Raw genomic sequence first — 24,117 nt, 5'->3', positions numbered from 1 at the left:
ATTGTTTATGGGGGGGGAACCACAGTGTTTGCCTGTCTCCCTCTCTTTGCCCGAAAGCCTCATGCTTCAGAGAAACAGCTGGGAGCTCAAGTATTAAGATTAAACGTAGATTTACACGCTTGTGCACCCCCACATGCAGCCATGCTCAATGCGTGTGTGAACACACAGACGCAACTGCGAGCGCACGTCCACAGACGCCCGCGGTGTGTGGTTGTGTTGTGCAGTTGAACAGCGGACCATTAGCAGAGCGCTGAAGCTGTCGTACATTCTGGCATGGCTCTTTAATAAAGTTCCTGTACATTTTCCAGACGGTCAGTATTTCCTCTGTGCAGTCGTGCTCAGACACACACAAGAAAAAAGAAAAAAAAAGAAGCTGGACTAAAAATAACTCTCGGCTTGGTTGAGAGAGACTGTTTCATTTTCTAAAAGGTTTGCTGAATGAATGAATGCAAATAGGCATGTTAGGATAAATACGTATTTTTCCGCGTTGTCGTTTTTTTTTGAGTCTTTAATCCAACTTTGTCATCAAGCTAAAGGACATATCTGTCCAAAAATAGACATATTCAACAAAATCCTAGGTATTTTTGGGAAAACATCATATTAGCAAATGAATGGAGTAATTTCAGCAACCCCCAGGAATAAAAACTTCATATACTGCCTGACAGACTGTATCCATTGGCAAATTATTCCCAAAGCACAACACAACCAAAGCTAAAGTAATTACGTTGCTGAATAATTGTGTGCTTTGTTCACAGTAAATTTCATACCTCTATAATACAATATCGAGTCATTTTTTACAGCACTTTTGTGGTACATTTAACTTGAACATATTGATATGCTTTCATCGGCATAATTAAAGCTTTATTTGGACGTAAAAACACTGGAACTGTGTTCATTTATTGAACCATCTGAAAGGTTTTCTAATAACAAAGAGTATAATTTAGCCAGTGTGGTCACAATAATCACTGAATAGTCTGAAGCATGCACTGCGGAAAAATGTTTTAGGTGGCAATTGTCAATAAACCCAGATTTCTACAACTCAGAAGCTACTTGCTGACTAATAGGAAATTTTTGGATCATGGTCAAGAAACTATACATTTAAAAACCAATGAGAACCAATTAAATAAACTTGATGCATTTCATAGAAAAATACGCCAGAATACCATAGAAACAAGTGGCAAAAATAACTAAAGTGTGAGAAAAACTAAATTTCTGCCCATCCCAGAACCTTTTCCTACAACTGCAGTTGACTACTTGGCATAGCCGTTGTCCTTTTTCATATACCAACAGGAGATGCTCCAAATGCTATACTTCTATATTACCTAGACGTAAAAACTGAACTGAACTGCTAACTGTGCAACTGTGTCCATGGCTGAGTAAGCATCAGTCCAAAAACTGCCTCAAAGAACCAGACAGCTTCACTTCAGTTTCTAAGGTTAATTTAAACATTCCAGATGGAGGCTTAGAGCTGCGAGGCACACTAACACCACACTACACTGCTGTGTGTGCATCTCTTTTATTCCTTAATGACATATAAACTATCTTGCAAGATATAGTTAGGCTATACTGATCAAACAGCTTGCGTTATGAGCTCACTTTAGCTTGTACCTTTTAAAGGTGTAGGTGAGTATTAAAAAAAAAGTATTTGTCTCTGCCAGAATAAACTCAAAGGATTCTGAGTCAAGACCATCTATAGCAATGTATAACGAATACTGAAGGTCTGAAGATCAACTCCTCAAAGTCTTTAATGACATAAAGGAATTGTATTCTTTTTATTGGCCATTTGGATCTCACAGAACTCTCTAAGATCCAAAGAAAGAAGCTTGATGCACCATTTTCCAAAGAGTCAGGGAAATTAACCAGGTCAATTTGTTTTTCTCTTTGGCTTTTAAGCAGCTCATTCCATTACAACAGTCTGGTCAATCAAAGCGATTGACAAAGGCGAGCTCCCAGCATCTTGGTATGCTGCAGCCATAGGTTTTATGACAACAAGTCAAATAGAATTATACCTTCAAATCAATGTCACATATAAATGTTGATTTTAACATTTCTCAAAAGTATGTCAGTATAATATTTAAGGATTGCCACTGCTCCTTTAATGCTTTACCTTATGATAATATACCAGGGTGCCTTTTGATCTGTTTGCTATGTTCAAGAGTAACTTTTTGATACAGATCAACTTTTATTTGATGAATCAAATACTCAGTATATTTAAGAACTTGTACTTACTCTTGCCTCCCCACAACCGCCAATGCTGTTGGCACATTCAAGACATCTAAAGATGAAATGAACATGACGTGTTCCTTTATGCTGATGATTCACTGGTGTTTATTTCCAATCCTCAAACTCTTTCATAACTTTGTTGTCTGTCCTTTTATTGTCTTAAATAATCCCACAATGCAAGCTTTTGAGACAGTTGAATTTTATGAGGATAAAAATGGGACATGCAAGAGAGTGAAAGCTAAAATGACAACTTTCCATAATGACTTTGTATCAATCAAAACTGAAACCCAGGTGTTCCTTTCCTGTATTTCGCTGTAACATTCAGTCTGTTGTAGCATATATGTGGAATTGCTGAGAAGGTTTTTAAAACAGAACAAATTTTAGGAACATTATATATTATATTACAATATATTTAATTTTATGAGGACATTTTTGCCATTTATGAACTTGCGAAAGGTGACAATAGTACTTCATGCCTCTTTTGCACAAAAATCTGATAGCCAGTAGACAAAATAGGGAAAAATTAATACAATGAACATGAAAAAAAGAATAATATTGAACTGATCACACAATGCTAAGAGTCTAATACTGTATGAAATTTAATGGCTTAGGAAAATAGACTAGTTTTATGCCGTGGTCTATGCCGAGGTAAACTATTCCACAGTTTTGAGGCAGTCAAAGTGAAAGCGTGATTACCCCCACATTTTAATCTAGATTTCATCATATCCAAGAAAGAGTGGCATGTACACAAAAAACATCAGATGGAGCCATTCCATGAAATCCTACTAATTGTATCTTCTATTTTATTATTCTTATTCAGTGCTATGGTATTTAACAAGTTTATGCTGGTACGTACCTAGTTAAAAGGAAATATAAAAATCCAGGCAAGAATGTAACAACAATCAAACATTCATATGAGCTGTATGAGCGCTGGTATTGTGACAGATAGAAGAAAATTCACGCATGCCTGCCAGGCTGACAGCTTGATTACGTTGTGTCATTAGCATCAGATTGTGACAGGCAGCATTCAGTGTGCAGTCAAAACAGAGCGAGCGCAGCACCAAGATGATCTTTTTACACCATCATCCTGGTCACAAACTGTGCAGAAAATATCTAGTCCATATTCCCAGCGCGGCAACATGCTCCACGTTTTCAGCGGATGAGCGATAAACAGCACGCCAGTAATCCGCAAGATACATCTTCATCATCTTCGCCGTTTGTTAATATATTCCACCCTACCATGAAATTAACTGCATGATGGTTTAATTAACTCGGTGCCAGAGTGGTTCTGTCTCAACAGTTCGACGGTATCTGTTTCAACTACATATATTGGATGGATGCTGGAATTCGTCGATCTTTGACCGCTGCTTTCAACGGCTCGGACGCGGATAAGGCAATTTGTGGAAACGAAGAAAGCGAGAAGTGAAAAGGTACCGGGACCTTTTTCTGCCAGAGATGACGCATGATGAGACACGAGGCCTCGCCAAATCTTTCCACCCCGGCTGGTTGGCTGTCACCTCCAGTGTTCCAGCTGAAATACTGCTCAGTCCGCTGGAATCAGTCACCTCTACGCTGATCACATAAGCCTAAGGGGAGGGAAAGACATGTCTTTGCCGTGGCGGCGATCCATCAAGTCCGACAGGCATACAGCCCACTGACAGAGCGTTATTCAGGATGACAGAGCGCCGTGGAAGTGACGATCTCCATCCAGCGTCTTGTCGCTGTTTCAGGCCAGTGACTCTGGATCAGGTTTAGTCAGTTTGCTGTCCTCTGTCAGATTGTGAGAGACAGACGCCTGAGGGGAGTCCTGCTGTCTTCCAGGCACGGCTGACCCGAGGCAGAAACATCCACCTAGCACCTGGTACGAGTGCACAACTTTGTAAATGTGTCTAATAGCTCACCTTAAATGCATCGTGCAGATATGTAACCAGGATGAAAACTGTAGAGAGCACTGAGGATGGCATCGCTTGTGAAAAATTCAGAGCTGCTGAATGATAGATAAAAGTGTTCAAACTGGTGTTGCACTTGCATAAATCATGACACCAACTGAGGTTTGGGAAAAGCAAAAAAAACAACAAAAAGAAGTAATTGACCTCTCAATGCTGATCTTACATAAGCGTTCCTTTCTTTTTGTAAAATAGAGTCAGGATCTAGAGTTTAAAATACTTCACAAGCAACTTTGATAACCAAGTCAGACCACTTTCAAGGTCTGGAAGTGCTGTTCCTTTCTGATTTATTAATGCTGTTTATCTGTTGAGGAAACTTCTCAGGGGTAAACAGTCGGACCGGGTCATACCGGTCTCCTTTCAAAACTAATTGAAAAACAACAAAGTCTGACTGGAAGCATGAAAACGGTGGCATTGTGTGATTTCCAATTAAAAGGCCAAAATTCATCAAAGGAAGTCCGTTTGTCTTCTGAGTCTCAGTTCTTGCCTTGTTTTTTCTTTTACGTCCCGCCCTGCCTGTTTGTCTCTGATTGGACAGGCTGGAGCTGGAAGGACTGGGAACGGGACTGGAGCTGTAGCGGGGGCTAATTAAATTTTCCAGGCACCACTGGCAGACATGTTGCTCTTCAAGCAGAGCTATTAACTTAGTTCTGCCCATTACCGTTCTCCTCCTCTCCTTCTGCTCTTCACCCCTCCTGCCATCCATCAACGTCACAGTGGCAATGAGAGCGGGGGACGCAGTTTAGCAAAGGGGATGCAAAGTGCATAAAAACCAAACAGAGATGGAAACCTAAATATGTGGACTCATGCTACTGACTATGTACATGTTCTCATACACACTCGTGCATAAATGTGTATAAAGCGATTAATGAGAATAAAAAAAGTCATTAAAATGTGACTGGAAGGACTTGGCATCACACAGAAACTGAAGTCTACAGTGTGTTTCATGGATCATACTAAGGAATGTCAGCCATTGGCTCCCTCAAAAACTGTCTTCTAGTGATGTCTCGACCAGATCCCTGGTACTAGTCTAGTGGCCTAATCAAAGTAGTTTTAGATTTCCATTGACAATACCTGTGGTTTGTCTGTTGTCTGTAGTAGAACCAATAAACATCGTTGCTGTTGAGCTGTTGTCTATCTGTTCAATAAATTAGCAGCAAAAATGTTTTTTGATTTGTACCTTCTTTTTTTTTAAACACACATCAAGTGCTATATATTTATGAGAAAAAAAGTCATCCAGGAAATCACAATCAAATAATCAAAACCAAAGGAATGGGATGCAACTTCACTAAAAATACTGTTTTAATTAGCTCTCCTGCAACAATTTGACAAACTTATTACTGTGAAAGAGTTTTAGTGTTCATCACAATTCTAATAAAGACGCATCAAGTTAGCGACTAGGTGATGAACAAGGTGAAGCTGAATAGTTACTTAATCGCAATTGTCTTTTTCTATTTTAATTAAAAGAATCGCTGAAAATTAAGTTCCAATTCATTCGTTTTATTATTTTCATTCATTTAATTTAAGACAAGTTGACGTTAAACAACCGGAAGACCGCAATCGGGTCCAACTCAGACGTCATTCCTCTTCAGTTATTGATTTCTCATCTCAAATGTCCTTGTCTGTAGTCTCATATGAGCAATAAAATCTGTGGAAAATGCAGAACCAATCTGCCTCATGATCTCACTTTTCACAAAGGAATCTGCTTGAGGCCACAAACAGCCCAGAGGCTGCTGAAACAGGAAAACAGAATTTTCTAAAAAAAGTTCTAAAAATATAAACGACTTGTCTGCATGTATCGTTTGTGTGTGTGTGTGTGTGTGTGTGTGTGCGTGTGTGTGTGTGTGTGGGCGTGTGTGTGTGTGGGCGTGTGTGTGTGTGTGTGGGTGTGGATGTGTGTGTGTGGATGTGTGTGTTGGAAAATGAAACCACTAGGTTCCTTCCACGTCGCCCATTTCCACTAGGAGAAAACAGAGCTCTCTGAGCGGTTTTTGCATAGGGCTGCGCATACTTCCACAGCAAAACCCTTAAACATATGAACTAAGAAAAGGAGCCCCGTATTTTTTTTAAAAAAAACCTTGAATTATATTTAATTGCAGGAAAGCACGGCCGATTCCAGACAAGCGGCTGGGGAGCTGAGCCTGCATTGTGAGGAGCTGGTTTCCTGCGGGGCAATGACCACCTAAAGCAGGATAAAGAGTAAACCAGCAAGAGAGCGAAAATCACCGTCTGTAGATAATGAATGAAGGAGAGGGGAAGAAAAAATAAAAAAAATAAAAACCCAGAGACTGAGCGTGGGAGGGCTGAATAATGAGTAAGAGAGGGGGAGAAAAGCCTCCTTCCCTTCCGTCCTCCTTGTCTTGTGGTGAAGGGTTATTTTTAGCTTCAATAGGGAGCAACACGATGCTGTAAAGGCAATCATTTCTGCAGCGGCACCGCCATCGCTCACTGCTACATCTCTGTCAAAACAAAGGAGACTCACTTATGCAAACACTTAGGCATGCATGCCCACAACGGTTCGTAACACGCTGGGATTATAAAGACTGGCGTCAGCGTAAATAATAGCCTGTATGTTTGTAGTTTGGGGTGACAGTTGCACAGATATTCGCATTATGACGCCGAGTCAGAGCGGTTGTCAGTGCTGGAAACCTAACGTGACGACGACGTTCCTCCCCTAAAGAGCATAAACACCAAATCCATTCCCCTCCTCCTTAAATTTCAGCATGCACTCTGTGTTTTCACTTGGCACCCACTTCACAAGGTCTGGGTATCTCACTTTAAAGTGTCTCATTTTTCACACGAGTGCACAGGAAAAAAAAAAAAAGAAGAAGAAAAGAAAAACCTCTTCTCAGATGCCACAGTGTGTGAGCGTGTCAGGTTAAATCAGCTGGAATAAACTGAACCCACACACACACACACACACACATGCACACACATGTATTTCCCAGTTGATTTCTACCGGAGCATCACTTCTGATTCAATAGCTTCTCCAAGAAGAATTAAAACGTCTTCGGTTATCCGATGCAGATTACAGACTTTCCTACAAGGATCGATACCCGTGTGCTCTTTGTTTCTTCCTGACTGTAGACCTTCTAGCACTCAGTCCGTCTTTCTGCTTACAGTACAGAACGCCGTGGCTTAAGTAATTAAATATCACCTTATTTGTTTCCACACACCGGCTTGGTTCAAGAGCCGTGGAGTTTCTGTGATCAAATCTGCTTCCAAGACTCAGAGCTTCCTCGTTACGGTGCAGCATCAGGTCTTTTACAGAAATGTATCGGCTCCACAATTAGAAGAGAGAGTAATTTGCAGCTCTGCAGGCGATATACGCACACTTATCTCTTCCTAGCGACAAACTTTGATTCACGTGGCTTAGTGCGAAAGAGAGAAGACAAAAAAATCTATCTCGCCTGCAACACAAACCAATCACATAAAGTAAGAGGTCCAAGCAGATATATAGACGCTAACATCGCTGAATTGCTGTAGCATAACAAATTTGTATCAATAACTAGGAGCACACTGCGACGCAGAATATAAAAGATATGGCAGCCAACTGGAGAGAAATAGAGAGGACTGCCAAACTAAAGAACTACTGCAGAGAGGTAAAGCTTCAAAGAGTAGACGGGAAGCAAAATATGTAATTTTAGTGCCAGTCGATGGTGTTTCTTTTTCCAAATTTATTAAGACCTCTTTCGACTATTAGACCTGGACACTTTTTGTTTTCACTTTGGACTCTGAAAAAAGGGCCTAGCAGTAATTCCTGCCGCTGGAGCAGAGTCGACCGAGTTCTCGCCAAGAAACCGAGAGCGAAAGAGAGAGTCTTTAACGTGTAATTGAAAGTTATGATTTTTAGCCTATTGATTCTGTTGCAGCAATTTCACTTTGTAACGACTACGTGAGCTTCAAATGGCATGTTAATGTGCAGCTGTAACAAACTTTAGAAAGATTTGCCAGACACAGTTCTGTGTTCTGAACGCCTATGAGAGGAGAGGAGAGACAGATCCAGTGGGGAATAAAACCCCCTGTTCTTCTCCGTAAATTTATGATCATGCTACAGCGTTTATGCTGTCAAATCGAATTATAATCACAAAGAAGTTGGGGGAAATTTGTGACAGTCACAGATTTTTGATGGATAAAATATGGCAGTAGCAATTTCCTCCCCCTCTGAATATAAGTTGCTTAAAACCCAAAAACAAGAATTTACTCCCTCTGCAGCTGTAAGCAGATGTTAATTATTTAAAGAGGCAGCATTTATTTTCCAGGCACATAGAGCTTTTTTATAGCACAATCACATAACTGTTACCTTAAGTTATGAAGATGCTTGATATGACTTGAAAGCAATTGTACGTCATAATTTAATGCCTTGAAATTGGGCCTCTGTCCCTTTAAAAACTAGTGCTTGTAACATCGTTCCTCTATTAACCCTTGAACAACGTTTTTACAGGTGTTGCACTGAGAAGTAGCTTGTACAGTGATTACACAAACGTGCACTTCCACCAGGGGTTTGCTAATTGCTGCTGGCTAGTCTGAAGGAGCTGAGAGTTGGAGTTGCAGGCGCTAGGGCCGCCCAGGCGTTTTACACAACTGGATGGTTGCCATGGAGATTAAAGGATTTCTCAAACATGCATGAATGAGTCAAGCTCCAGGTATGTCTTGATGAAAAACTAACATTATAGCATGATGTAAAACTAGGAAAGTTTAGACAGAAAATAAAACTGTATTTTTATTGGAAAATGTTCCTCTTACCGGTGATGAGTTCTCGAACCTCCATGTCGTTGGTCTTCCTCAGCAGACGGATGAGGGCCGGAATACCATCACAGTTCTTGATGGCCACCTTGTTTTCATTGTCCTTGCCGTAGGAGATGTTCCGAAGTGCGCCGCAGGCTTTCCGGTGCACTTCGGATTTGGGGTGATCCAAAAGGCTGACCAGAATGGGAATCCCTTTCAGCTGGCGGACGTCCTTCTTAATTTTGTCATTCTCGTAGCAGAGGTGTTGCAGGTAGGCGGCGGCGTTGGACTTCACCGGGTCGATGGGGTGACCCAGCATGGCGATGACCTCTGGGAGATCGGGGTCCCGCCAGCGGGGGTCCTTGCGAATGCTGTCGATGGAAGGTGAACGCCGGCCGGCCATTCGGTCCAGACTGGCCATGCTTCCTCTCTCGGGCTGAGCAAGTGGTGCTGAATACATACCATGGATGTAAGGGTGGCGCTCATCAATCAGCTCTGCCTCAATGGGGTCATCTGGGTACCCTCTGCAAGATAACAGAAGGGAGGACAGTCAAGACACGTTAGATGGAAGAGGTAAATGGAGGGCGACTTGAATTTGTCTGAGAAGCATCAGACAGCCAGGGGACAGGCTAGAAGAAAAGCCAACGGAGGTGAGACTCACTGACTAATGAGGGGGAAAAGGTAGATGAGAGGACAAGGTGAGCCAATGTTTGGATCTGTTCTCATCAGGTTTGTCAGCAGGACTCTGATGGCAGCCCTTTGCAATAAGCGAAATGATTTGCAGCATTCTGCTCCCTACTCCCTGTCAGTAGGAGTAACAAACATGTCAGACTTCAACAAACATCGAGAGAAAGCGACTAGGAGACAGGAAACGATTGGAAACCAACAGAGACAGAGTAACAACAAAAAAAGCAAAAGCTTTGAGGGAAAGACCTGTGAAGTCTGTTTTTCTTTTTCTTTTTTTAAAGGAACCCAGAAAAAAAGGATTTGATATATTTTCCCCCAGGGGGCAGAGAAAAAAGCCAAGCAGTTCCCCCAGGGAGGACTAGGAGCCCCTACAGTGCCTGCAGGGCTCCCTTTGCTCACAGCTCCAAACACTAGCATGCAGTCACTGAAATGTTAATGACCAACACTCTGGGATTTCTCTGCTAGCATTACCCTCATTAGCAGTTCTCCTATTAGTGTTGGGGACTTAAACAGTACTGAGCTCTAACTGCTTTTCTGGTGACAGAATTAAGGAGCAAAGTGGTCCACCGAGGGGGATGAGGGGTACTTCACTGATCCGACATTTTCAAAGTCCCTTAGAGTCTGTTCTCTACGGTCCTTCACTCCAAAGACATTGTCATACATTCTTCATAGGAACATGGATGACTATATTTGTTTGGATCCAGCGACAGGAGTGTTTGTCTGTTTTTTCTTAAACTTTTGAGAAGGCTTCCCACTTCTCACACCACATACAGAGTCAGGGAATGTTTTAAATGTTTTTTTCTTTTTCAAAAAGGCAGAAGAAAAAAAAAACAAGCAGCGCTCTGTCATTAGGAGCAAAACTAAAGTGTTGTGTAGCTACATGCAGCACTTAGCATCCCTCCCTACCACCCATACTGAGACTTGTTTACCCTCATTACATAATCCAGATGGTCTCCTCTCACCATCTTTCATGGTGGTTGGTGGTGTCCAGAGTTGGTTGCTCACGAGAATTTACTCATGGCGCTCCACTTTTAATGAGCTTTATGCTAATTATGTCATTTTACAGCTTTCTCTATGGCATTCAGTGAAAACTGGAAGGGGATCAATATGCCGTCTTGCCTCGACTCTCGTGTATCCCTCGTTCAAAAAGCCACGCAGCAACATATTGGATTTTGTGGCATTTACTGTAGTTTGTGCATCTCTCCGCCATGGAAATCAATAAGAGATGAACTCCTTCCTGAACAATGTGTCAAAAATCCTAAATCCCTTTTCTGCTGGATGATAAAGAGAGACACAGTGCCTTGCAAAAATATTGTGGCATCAACATTTCAAGTCCAATGTTGGTCACATGTTGACATTTTTGAAAACGTTTTACAGCTACAACTCCAAACCACCTTTTGCTACAGTTTCACCGTCTCTACCAGCGTCTATAAACTTACATTTCTGTTCATTCGTCGCAACAAAATAGCCAAAGCTCAACCAAACTGATGGACGCAAACATGTAAAGACCAATTTAACTCCTGTGGCAGACTCTTGCCTAGATTTAGCTCTGGACTTTGACTAGGCCATTCTAACATATCAACATACTTTGATATGTGTGATCTAAACTGTTCTATTGTAGCTCCGACTGCATCTTTAAAGGCGTGTCCCACTAGAACATAGACCTACGCAATAATGCAAGAACACGATCTCAAAGATCAATAACTTTAAATTTCAATCAACAATTAATACTGGACATGTTCAATTTTCAGAATAGATCAACAAAACAACAGAAACAATAAATAATTATAATTATATTATATATTATATTATAATTATAAAGTCTCTGTAAACAAAATTGTCCTTCAAAAAAAATAGCTAGCTGAGACAAAAGCACCAGGCTGAATACTTTTGTCATCCAGTTTTTGGTAGAAAGATAGAAAGAAAAGAGAAAAACGATAAATGATGTAAGTGGAAATTATTGTGCTCATTTTAATGTGTCATGCAATTAATTAATTTATTGCTTACTGCGCAGGTCTATGCATAACTTGTGTTGTCAACAGATACTCGCACAAAAGCTGCGGCTCTCTGTGGCTCCTCATGAGTTACCATGGACGTTTTGGCTGCTTCATGTTCACCGCGCCTGGATTGCCAGTTTCAGTAGATTGGTTGTTGTGCCATACTCCTCCCATTTTCAGATTCCCAGAGCTCCGTGAGATGCTTAATGCTTGGGATATTATTTTATAGCATAACACTGCTTTTATTTTCCCCCATTACTTCATCCTTGACTGGTCTCCTGTGTTTCTTTGTCTTCATGATTATCTGTTCGCTAATTTTCTCTGAAAAACCTCTGGGATCGTCACAGAACATCTGTACCTACGCTGAGAAACACAGAGGGACTCTTTTAATTAAGTAACCTTTAAAGGCCATTGTTGAAGCTAGTAAAAGAGCCTTAAGGTAAATTCATGCCATGTTTTCAGTTTATTCTGCAATTTTGTGTTGCTTTTTTAATGTGAAAGCTGCTTTGTCTTAGTCTGTCTTGTAAAATCTCTTAAACATATCTTGATTGGTAGGGTTATGACATGTCAAGATGTGAATGAGTGCCAGAAATATAAAACATTCTGCAAGGCACTGGAGTTGGATCCAAAAGTTACAGAGACAGAATAGCAGAGGGGTTGTGGAAAACAACATTCGTGCAAATGCTTCATCCACTTCCACTTCTATGAATAACTACAAACTTTGAAGGAAACAAAGCTTGCCTTAATTTAAATAGAGCTGGCATTCCAAATGCTAACTTTGGAAAGATTTTTTTTCTTGTTTCTTGTTGAACAAGCTTGCGCCCGCAGCGTAGAAGGAGGGGCGAATCAAGGTTCTGATTACAGAACATAATGTGGAGAGAGACCGGCGCTCTGAGGTTTGGCAAAAACACTGAGTGACATGATAGACTGGATGCAAAAAACACGAGAAAATTGCATGTGTGCATACAGACGCTGGTGGTTACTAAATGCATCCACGCACGCGTACACCAAGCCGTAAACACGCACTCGCCACCCAAGCCATCACCCAGAATTTTTTTTTTTTTGTGCAGCAGGATATTGGACCTGACAAGGCAAAGAGAGCCAAGGATAACCCGCCGAAGGAAGAGCGCAGTTCACAATCTCAGAATCATCGCTGTGAAGCAGACCTGCATATATAAACCGCCACTGCTGTCACTTTTTGTATCTCTATTTCTCTCCGGCTTTCTCTCTCCCCACATTGTGTTTTTTTTTTTTTATATACTCGCTTTGTCACGCAAACACATCGGCACACAGATAATATGTACAGTTGTGTGGATCGCGGCTCATTTAGATCCGGGGCCGATGCGGCGGGGCTTTTGGTAAAGCAGACTGAGTGACGGGAATGTCAGGATTTGCATTTATATTGGCGGCATTGTGTGAACCAGGATGGCTGTATTCAGGGGACCTGAAAGGGCCCCTCTGCAGCCAATACACTCTGCCTGATTATAGCAGATCACCCTCCTCGTGTTAATCAAGCTGCTAAATGTCCGTCCTGTTTGGGAGCATCCAGATGTTGATTTAGGGGGTCTGCGTGGCTGCATTCATTTTAAGTCCGGATTAAAGAAACAGTTGCACATCCTCACTATCCTCTCTTTCATGGTTCTTCATGTTTTCTCCGCGACTTTCATCGTCTCCCGGCTCGAGCCGTACGTGACCCTGCTCTTCTGCAGATCCATCAAAGGAGGTAAACTGAAGAGAATTACACACTCTGAAAATGTGTGCACCTCATGTATACACACACACACACCCCTCTCTACTACATTTATGATCTTTTCACCGATACTCCTTGGGGGATAAATTGGTCATTCTGAGCTGTGAATGATATTGTGGAGATGAGTTTTCAAGAGAAAACATGAGGAAGAAAAAGAAAGTCTTGGTTTTTAGATGAGATTTTCCTCAACATCAAAGTGAAGTCTCAGTGTTTCATTTATAATTTAGAGGGAAGGCTTGTGAGAAACCTCAAACATATAGAATGGGATTTGAACTAGTAATATAAAGAAAACCTCAACTCTTGTGTGACCAAGAGTTGAGTGTACTTTGGTTCAAAATGTGCAGATTGACCCGTGAACAAAAGCCAAAGACCTTGTGAAGATGCTGCCTGAGGCTGGTAAGACAATATCACTATCCACCATAAAGCGTGGCCGCTGCCAATATGGGCTGAAAGGCCACTCATGAGGACGAAGCCATTGCTAAAAAACAAAAAAAGAAGCCAGATCGCGGTTTGAAAATCCACACAGGAACAAAGACTTTCATTTTTAGAGATGTGTTTTGTTGTCTGACAAAACTAAAGTGGAATTGTTTGGCCATAATGACCATCGTAACATTTGCAGGAAAAAGTGAGATGCTGGTAAGCCTTCGAACACCACATCAACTGTGAAGTATAAAGGGTGGCAAAGAATGTTATGTTGAAGAAACATCTAAAAACATCATCCAAGGACTTAATGCTTTAGATCTTGGACATACAGCTGTAATGTCTGTAATGGACATACAGCCAAATTAGTTACAAAGTGGCTTAAGGACAACAAAGTCAATGTTTTGGTGTGGTCATTGTAAAGCCCAGATATCAGTCCTATTGAGAATATGTGGGCAGATCTTCCACCAGTTCTGTCAGCAGGAATGGACCAGAACGCCAACAAACTATTGAGAAGCTTGTGGAAGGAAACCCAAAACATGTGATCCAAGACAGAGATTACATGCAATGCTACCACGTTTATTAATGTTATGAAGACATTAATAAATAAATCTGACATAATATTTTTGTCATTATAGGGGTGATTAGTAGAAGAAAATAATTTTGGTGATTCAGACTGATTAAACTCCAGACAGTGGGGAGTGTGTGTATTTTAATTTGATGTATGTAAACTTCTGGTTTCAGGATGCAAGGAAGAAAAAAGGGGTCCGAATACACACCATGCCACGTTTTTCCGACTTTCCTTTCTCTTCACCGTTATATACTACTTTGAGTTGGCCTGTCACACAGAACCTCAATAAAATGCAATAAAGTCGCTGTAACAACACAAAACGTGAAAAAGATTTAGAAGTACAAATACTTTTTCAAGGCACTGTATGTGAGCAGGGAGGAGGTGGATCAATTGGCCAGGGTCACATCTCTTTTATGGGCCACTCAGTATAGAAACATCAGTGGATTAGATTAAAACACCCCCACCCTTCTCAATTAAGTGGCGAGCAGCTATGGTCATGGGTGCATGTGTTCATATCCAAGTGTGTGTGTGTGTGTGTGTGTGTGTGTGACTTCTGGATACAGGTGGGCAGGTTGGAGCGGAGTGGATTGCCCAAGGAGAGATGAGCCATTAGAGATCGGCTTTAAGACGCCCCTGTGGTTTGTCACAGCTCCAGAGTGGCTATTAATCACAGTGGCATGAAGACACCCACACTCACAGAGAGGTCCTCATACACACAAACACTGTGTCATGAAGGCTGTGTTAGAGTTGGAAGGGCTCAGATTCTATTCACCGCTTGTCCAGACATAAAGGGAATAGAGATGCTCTCGTACCACTTTGTGCATATGTCCTTATTATTACAGGCTAAATAAGGTAAAACAGTCAAATAAAAATGTGATTTTGTCAGATTTCCACCACCGACTTCATGCATTGATTATGTTTATTGTGGTTATAGACCAAGACAAAGTAGGGCGAATATATCCGATCTTATCCACCGATCTAGTTTACCTCACCAAAGGTCTGAAAATCATCAGTATCTGCCAAAATTGGGATCAGCAGGTCAGATTTTCAAATATCGGTGCACCCCTCATTTGCTCCTTTTTATTCTCATATCCAAAAATAATTAATGCCATGACAGCAAATAAGAGGTAATAAATTTATTTATGTCACTGCTTCAGAGGTCACCTAATTGTTAAGCAGAGTCCACTTGTGAGTAATTTAATAAGAATACCTTTATTGGTCCTCCAGGGGGTAAATTGACATTTCAGTAAAGTTCGTCCAAAAGAACAAAAAAACAAACATAAGACATGGGTAGATAGGTGCCTAAGGCTGCGGCCACTGGAGGCGCTGCCCTCCAATGGCTCAGTATAAATAAAGTTGTTGTGTATTGATGTTCCAAAAGGCATTCATTTTCAAACTAGCCCAAAGCTGTCCTCGTTAATACATTACATGTGGTGATAATTAAAACTGTACATGACCCGGACCAAACATTTTCCAAATGACATCATGCTGCGGGCTCGCTTTTCTTCAGCTCGTCTGAGTTGACAGAAAGACAGATGGAGCTAAATAAAAGGTAGTTCTGGAGGAAAACCTGCAAAAGTGTTGAGATTCAGGTGGAGATTCAACTTTCAACAGGACAATGACCCAAAACAGACGGAGCAGAAAAAAAGTGTCTCTAAAAGATACTGACGAAAGAAGGTAAAGAAATACACGACACACAGTGGCAGCGCTTAATGCCACCATGCCTCTACCTTACAGAAGAGTTAAGGTCTGTCAAGAAAACTGGCATAGGGTGTGAGATCTTTCCGGGTGCATGCAGAAAAGGTGCATAGAGGCCTGGGAGAAAATAAGTAATCTTGTAGTTTGATTAAAAGCTAATTAAATTGAATATGAAGGAATAGTAAAATGAATACAAGTAATCACATAATAACCTTCTGAAATGTATTATCTGAAATGTGATCTGTAATGATTTCTGTAATGAATTAACTGTGGAAAGATTATGGTTGATGAATTATAATAAGTAAGAGATGTGATTGATTGTTAACTAAGGATCAAACTTGTGATAATGTGAAGTTGTAATCATTTGAAATTAATTCAAACAGGTTAACAACAGATTTAATGTGTTTAATGAGCTATAATAAATAATAGTGGGTTATAGAAAAAGAGAGGAATACAGTACAGTCCTGAAACAGGAAATGTCGCAAGCAGTTCTGAACAGATGGTCAGAGCGCACAGGATGGTTGGAGTGTTGAGTTTGGCTGAAGCAACGGAGAAAGGGGAAGTACGGGACTTTCCACTATGGTCAGCAGAAATAGGTTGGGCAATGTGGGGGCTTTTTCATGATACATAGCAGATGTGAAGCAAGTCACGTAGACCAAATTTCCCCATACACACACATGGGGGAGAGATGCATAAAAAGGGGCTGAAAAGAGGAACCAGCCGTTCCCAGTCCGACGGTGCAGAAGGAGAGACAACTTGCTGAAGCAGATTGAGCCACGGACCGCACTTCCGAACCACGGGAGAGCTCGGACTTCACACCGCCAAGAAAGGACTGGGTTCCATCGCCCCATCCCTGGTTCTTCATTCGATCGTCGGTCTCGTCTCAGCCCAGCAATTACAAACTCTGCAACAAGACTTGGAGGAAGGACAAAGCTCCCTCAGGGATGAGGAACTGGGTTTTGCAAAAGGATTCGGACCCGTTCTGCTTTGTTTCTTTTCTAAAGAGGGTTTTTCCACACAAGGCAGAGACCTCAACCAAGGATGCTAGAAATTCCTGTTGCCAAAGATCCACCATCGTCTGGGTATGAGTTGAATCTGCTCATTGAAATTCCATTTCAGAACTTGCGACTTTAGTCAGGGAAAAGAGGACAGGGTAATGTGATTGTACATGTAAATTTTATTGCACTGTTTTTGAATTATTTACGATTGATTATTGATTTGTATGTCGCATATCCCTGCTTAAGCTTGCTTAATAAATTTATACTATAAAATTCTAAAGAGGTTGGTGGACATTGGAATTAATAGAGTCATTTAATCTTCATTCAGTTCTTTTAATTAAGGTAAAACTAATGTACATGATTCCAGTAAATAGGAGGCTTCATAATTTCCTTTGGTGAGAGTAAATAATGACCCTGGGACTTACATCTAAGTCACTAAACATAATCTAGCCGGTTCCAAGTGCAAGTTATGATTTAGAAAGTGGGCTACCGTTAACAGAAGTGGTTATTGGAATTATGCAGCTGTGAGGGCTACTCAGCTGATTGTTTCTTAACTGTAAAGGGTCATAACTTCTGGATTGGAGGTAGTTAGAGCTAGACGAATCACTTTCGCCACCAGTTTAAATAGATTATCTCTTATAGAGTACTTTTAGGGTAATACCCAGGTCTCAGAGATTTTCCGGACCTGTTAGACAGAGAACTGGTCAGTAGGCAGCCCTGGGTAGTAGTGAGGAGTGGGCGGGGCTGACTATTGCAGGATAACCTTCATGGCGCCCAACGTGGGGCGGCGCACAACTGAGTAGGCGGGCCCCAAAGATACCAAGTCGGTGAAAACAGATGTGAGACTCTGAATAGCTCACTTGGGTTACTAACTCTTGGGGAAAAGAGTTAGTGGTGACTGATAAGGCCATCAGTCACAACCCTCGCAGTAACTGTATAGCATACAGGTGAGGGAAAGCTTCTACTGAGGATAGAATGACCAGATCCAGACAGTGAAGCCAGTAGCCAACACAGCCTGGACCCATCCCTACTCGAAAGCGCAAAGAGAGGCTTTGGGGGATAGGCGACTCGAAGACAAAGACAACTATGAGCGAAGAAGAAGGAGGGGAACTGGATCCCCTGCAAAAGCCAGCAATGGGACAAGGGGCAAGCGACACCAGCCGGGACTGGAGGAGTCATCAATCCCGTCTTTCCCAATCCACTATAACACGACTTCCTACAAAGTTAATATTACTCGGTGATGGATTGGAATCCTGGACTGAAATAAATAAGAAGATGTTCTTTGGATCTCACTACGCCACCGGTAAAGACATGGCTCAGGAATTAATGGAGATCCTAGTGAGGAATCACATATACTACTGCACCCAGCTCAACCATGGCCACCGCCTGGGGGTCGTCAGATGCCCGGTGAAGGTTGCTAAGAAGGCGGAGGTTGGGGAGTGGCTGGAATGGTTCGCTAGACTCCTTGAAGGATGGACAGATGGTAAGCTGCGGACTGTCTACAGCCCCTCCGAAAAGTATGACAGCATAGTAAAAACAGCTACACTGGCAGCGGGCATCGACGGAATCCTGGTGAACCCTCTCGTTAGAGGAGTGCGCCAATATAAAGAGTATACTGAGGCCATGCAGAGACTTTCAACCTACAAAGAAGGCAAGGAAAAGGAGCAAGCCCTCGAAGAGGCAGAGTCGGAGGTGGCTGAGGCCCCATCCCGACTGCCCAGCAGAACCACGACACCGACTCGCCAGCAGAAGCAACCTCCGAGGGATCTGATAGACCTGACGGGCGGCAGCGACGACAACGGCGGCGGTGACAGCAGCGACGACAACGATGGAGGTCCCTCAGCTCCACCGGGTCCATCGCGGAACGAGGACATCCCACCTGCACCGGCACATGAGGAAGACCCCGAGGGACTACTCGTCTGCGGTTTCACCGAGGAGCAACTGGAGCAAGAGGCCAGGGACTGGTCCCCCCGACAAAGTCAGGGGCCCGGGTTTCATCCCCGAGTCCACAGCACGGAGAGGAGGCATCTACTACCACCTTCGAAGACCCCAGCGGCCAGCAGTTCCGACGAGGACGAGGAGGAATCGGACGAGGAGCAGCGGGGCCCCGGCCGCCCCAAGAAGAAGACTCAGAAATCGGACACCTGGAGGATGGCCCGAGAATTAGCCGAACTACCACCGGGGGCCAGCAACGTTAGGCTGCAGACCGGCCTCCGGGTTTATCAGGTTATTGGAAGAATATGGGATCTTGAAGGTGACGGACTGATTGTGTTCACCAATGACAAATACAAGATCCACAATCGAAAGTTCAGACACAGCCTTGAGGACCAAGCAGGGCAAAATTACAAAATGGATTCAAAATTGCTAGAAGCCACCTGTAGCCCAAAAACAAGGGGAGAAGTAGTCTTGATGAACGGCTATAGTCTCCCTTATGGGGCTGTAATCCTAGTCCCGATTGACGTCTACCGAAAAGGAGAGAGTTTGGAGGAATATCGGAAGAAGATGTGGCATGGACTCGAGCGGGGCCTGACGGCGGCCAGCAACGAATGCATGAGAAGAGTGATAGTGAGTGTACAGGGACTGAGATCGCCAGATCTGCCAAGGGACACCGCCAGATCAATCGCGGAGAACGGAGTGGTGAATATAGCCAAGACCAACAGTCATTTCTTTGTGTTCAAAGAAGTGGTGGTGGTGGTTGACCCCCGTCTGCATCGACTCCGCACTGAGCAAGGGGTGAAATTGGCAGCTGAGATGGAGGAGCAATGCCGCATTAGCCATCCATCGCAAGAAATCAAGAAATATCCCTTAAAAATTCCCCAAAGTGAGGTTTTAAACACCACCCAGATAGGAAAAGCCAAGGCCGTGCAGCCACCCAGGATAAAGATAAAGGAGGCACCTGTTGAACCAGGGTTCTCTGCAGCAAGGTACGTTAAGGAGTTCTCGTTTGAAGAGAGCCGCAGTGAACTGAAAAAACCCAATGCGGGAAAAGTCAAGAATGAGCAGCCGACGGTCCCGAAAGAAGAAGGACCGATGAAACCAGCTAAGATTCGACCGCTGAACTCCCCCAGGAGAGAACCTCTTCGACAACAGCAGCATGAAGACATCAGCGACTCGGAGGACGAAGAGGAGCAACCGGAGATCGAACATCCTGGAGAAGAAGAAGAGGAGAGCGATCACGGCAGCGTCTTCTCCGACCCAAAGCAACTACCGGCCGAGCATAAGACACTCCGAACAGGACAGCATCGGGGTAAGAAGAAAGAAATAGAAACCTTTGACATCGAAGGATCTTCTGAGAGACTGGCAAGAGACGTGACCTGGGGTCCCGTGCAGGCTAAGGACGGACGGTGTACGTATGTACCAGAGGTCGGCCAGACCGAGTACCAGATCCCGGCAGGATGGGCCAGCAGATTGGGAGACCGTGTGCTGCTCGAGGTGGAAGCGACAGTCGGAGAATGGGCTAACATCCTGATGACACCATCCTGCTCTACACTGACAGCACACTATTCCCTGACTACCAACTTCAGGAATGCATACATTGGAATTATGTATGATGTGATGCTGCGACGACTGAAGAAAGCCGCCTTCAAATACTCCAGGGAGGCTCGACAGAAGCTGGACGAAGTGTCGGCTGATGAAGAGGAACCTCAGGCGACGTCTTCGGAGCCAGGACCACAGATCCCGGTGAGGCCACCAGGGGCGTTGGCTCAGCTACCTGCCGCTAATACGGGACAGGACGCTTACGCCGAGCTGAAGAATCTAAGGCTGGTGATTAGGAGTAAAAACGCAGACGAAAACAATGAGGAGTATCTAAAAGATGTTTGGCCAACTGTGTTGTCTACCACCAACCACGAGGGAGCCAAAAAGTTGTGGCTGACCAGCGTGACCTCGGACCCGATGGTTGGAACAGATTCAGCACAGAGCAACTATGAAAGGCTGGTGTTGGAAGACATGGATGATGAAGAGTCCCAGGTGAAGAGAGCTAGAGGACGACTGGACAAGGGAAGCCGGTTGGAACCGCTGTGGCACACACTTAAGCAGACCGTTTCCCCTGCGAGATATGTGAAAGTACTGCGTGAGGTGACAAAAGGACGCAGAGGGGAGATCGTGTTCGTGAAGTTGCCAGTGAGAAGCACGACGGTCGCACAGATGGATGTAGCGGTGCAGGGATTCGACCTGGAACAACAGTACTACGAGGACAAAAGGAAGAAGGAGGCTAGCCAACCGGCAAAGCCACCTGGGAGGGTTAACATCAGACAACCAGCCAACTTCCAGGGTAGACCGTTCCAGCAAGGAGCACCGCCATCCAACTTCCAGAGCAGACCGTTTCAACAAGGAGCACCGCCATCCAACTTCCGGAACCGGCCGTTCCAGCAGAAACCACCAGGACCACAAGGGAAACCGACCAGCCCTCCGGCTACATCAAACCAGCCAGGAAAAGGTCAGTTCCTGACGGATGAGGAGTATAGGAAATTGAGCCCAGAAGAGAGGACGGCCCTCCGTGAGTCCCGTAAAGCCGGGGCCGGAGGGTCACCAAAGTAATGGCGTCCAGGTCGCGGGTCGTTTTAGAAAATGCCTACTGGGAAGGGGACGAAATCTATGCTAAAGTGGAAGGAGTGCCCTACCTAGTGGACACCGGAGCGGAGGTGTCGATGACCCGCAAAGACCTAAAAACAGCAGGACACCTGAAGGTTCAGTTTGCCAATGGAAAAATAGAAGAAATGCCATATGGGACCTGGAAAGGAGTAGTGTGGGTGAAAGGTCCCTACAATCTCCTCACAGTAAAAGACTTAGACGAACTCAGTAAAAAGAAAGGCACACATCGCCGACTGGAGCGAAGGCTGACGAGCTTGAAAGCAAGATTGGTGAAAGTCGGCCCAACACAAACAGGATCAGAGAAGCAAGACTGGTACAAACCGGTCGACATACCAACGGTGACAGAACAGAAACTTGAAGAGAGTGACTTCTCCCCGGCTGGGAAAGAGGAGCTACGTGAAATCATCGCTACAGCACAGGTAGCACGGTTCAAAAATGATTGTGGAGATTTGGGCCCAAAGTTTGTTCATCACATCGAAGGTGGGGTTCATCCACCTGTTCGGCAGTACCCGTTGAACCCAGGAGCAGTCGAGGAGATGGACAAGATCGTGAAGGAGCTGAGCGCCCTGGAAATCATCAGAGAAGAGCTCAACCCGATCACCAACAGCCCCATCCAGGCGGTGAAGAAACCTGAATCGGCTGGAGGGGGTTGGAGGCCAGTTATCAACTTCAAGGCCCTGAATCGGAGAACAATAGCAAACCGAGCCAGTTTGATCAATCCACAAGGAGCGTTGAAAACTCTTCGAGTCAAAAAGTTCAAGTCCTGCATCGACCTAGCCAATGGATTTTTCTCTCTACGCCTCGCCAGACAGTCGCAAGGTAAAACTGCATTCACCCACAAAGGCAAGAGCTATGTGTGGCAAAGGTTACCCCAGGGATACAAGAACTCCCCAAACGTGTTCCAGTCAGCAGTGATGGAAGTATTGGGGGACGTGGGTGCAACTGTGTACATTGATGATGTTTTTATTGCTGATGACACAGAAGAAGAACACCTAGAGAGGCTACGAAAAGTGGTTGAAAATCTCACCAAGGCAGGTTTGAAGCTAAACCTCAAGAAATGTCAATTTGGACAGTTCCAAGTGAACTATCTGGGTTTCCAAGTCACGTCGGACTTGGGACTCTCGGATGGGTACAGAGAAAAGCTGACGAACATTCAACCACCACAGTCAGAAAATGACTTGCAGAAAATATTGGGACTGTGCAACTATGTCAGAGACCATGTACCCAACTATCAGAAATATGCCAAACCTTTGTACCACTGCCTGAGGAAAAGTGAGGATGACGAGAAAGACGGAAAAAGACCCTGGGTTTGGACAGCAGCAAATCAACAGAACCTAGAGGAACTGAGAAGGGCCATTCAAGCAGCTGTGAGATTGGAACCAAGGAGTTTGTCAGAAAGACTGGTGGCAGAGATCAGCTGCGAGAATGACGATGCCATGATCAAAGTGAGTAACGAAAATGGAGGCTTAGTTACCCTGTGGAGTTACACCCTAACTTCTGTTGAAAAGAAATACCCGCAGGAAGAGAAAGAGCTAGCGGTGTTAGCCCGCTATTGGGGTGTGCTGAAAGATTTAGCACAAGGACAACCAGTCAAAGTCATCACACAAAGCCAAGTTCACAAGTACCTAAGAAAAGGAACTGTGGAAAGTACTAAAGCAACCAATACTCGGTGGGGAAGATGGGAGGACATCTTGCTGGACCCGGAGCTTGAAATTGGGCCAGCACAACCTACCAGTAAGAAAAAACCACAAGAAACACTTGAGAAGCCAGGACAACCGGAATGGACAATCTACACCGATGGATCCAGAAAGGGGTCCGACCAGTCGGCATACTGGGGATTTATTCTGAAGCAGGACGGCAAAGAGAAATGCCGCCAGAAAGGAAAGGCCCCGGGTAGTGCTCAAGCCGGAGAAGTGACGGCAGTACTGGAAGGATTGCTGGAGCTGGTGAAAAGGAAAATCAAAAGTGCCAGGTTAGTAACCGACAGTTACTACTGCGCTCAGGCTCTCAGAGAGGACTTGGCCATTTGGGAAGAAAATGGTTTCGAGACAGCAAAGGGCAAGCCAGTGGCGCACAAAGATTTGTGGAAAAAGATTGCTGAGCTGAAGCTGCAGTTGGAAATAGAAGTGCAGCACCAAAGAGCACACACGCATGAGGGAGCTCATTGGCGTGGGAATGATGAAGTGGACTGTTATGTCCAACAAAGGAAGATCGTCTTTGTCGGTACCGAGAAGTGGGGCAGAACTCCCAAAGGACGGGAGGTCCCAGAAGAATACGTGGTCGAGGTCGTGCGGAGCGTGCATGAGGCCCTTGGACATGCAGGCGTGCGACCTACCCGTAAGGAACTGGAGGAGCAAGACCTTTGGATCCCAGTGAAACAAGTCCAACGCGTGCTAAGGGACTGTGAAGTGTGTGGTCAATACAACGCAGGTCGCCGAGGGCAGCGGATAGATGGGTTGTCCATCAAAAGCACTGTCCCCTGGGGCTCAGTCTGCATGGATGTTGC

The 24,117-nt window shown here is 44.1% G+C and overlaps 1 protein-coding gene across 8 annotated transcripts in view; it reads right to left on the bottom strand.

Annotated features, from left to right (window-relative positions):
- Positions 1–24,117, bottom strand: part of arvcf (ARVCF, delta catenin family member) — a 261,138-nt gene that overhangs the window by 62,651 nt on the left and 174,370 nt on the right. For all 8 annotated transcript variants that reach the window (XM_023343118.1, XM_023343123.1, XM_023343119.1 and 5 more), the window contains one exon: positions 8,916–9,421. In XM_023343118.1, coding sequence (XP_023198886.1) covers positions 8,916–9,421 — 506 coding nt within the window. The remainder of the gene's footprint in view (positions 1–8,915; positions 9,422–24,117) is intronic.

This window comes from Xiphophorus maculatus, chromosome 12 (assembly GCF_002775205.1).
Source record: "Xiphophorus maculatus strain JP 163 A chromosome 12, X_maculatus-5.0-male, whole genome shotgun sequence".
Taxonomy (NCBI): Eukaryota; Metazoa; Chordata; class Actinopteri; order Cyprinodontiformes; family Poeciliidae; genus Xiphophorus; species Xiphophorus maculatus.
This window is presented reverse-complemented; position numbering and strand designations above follow the sequence as displayed.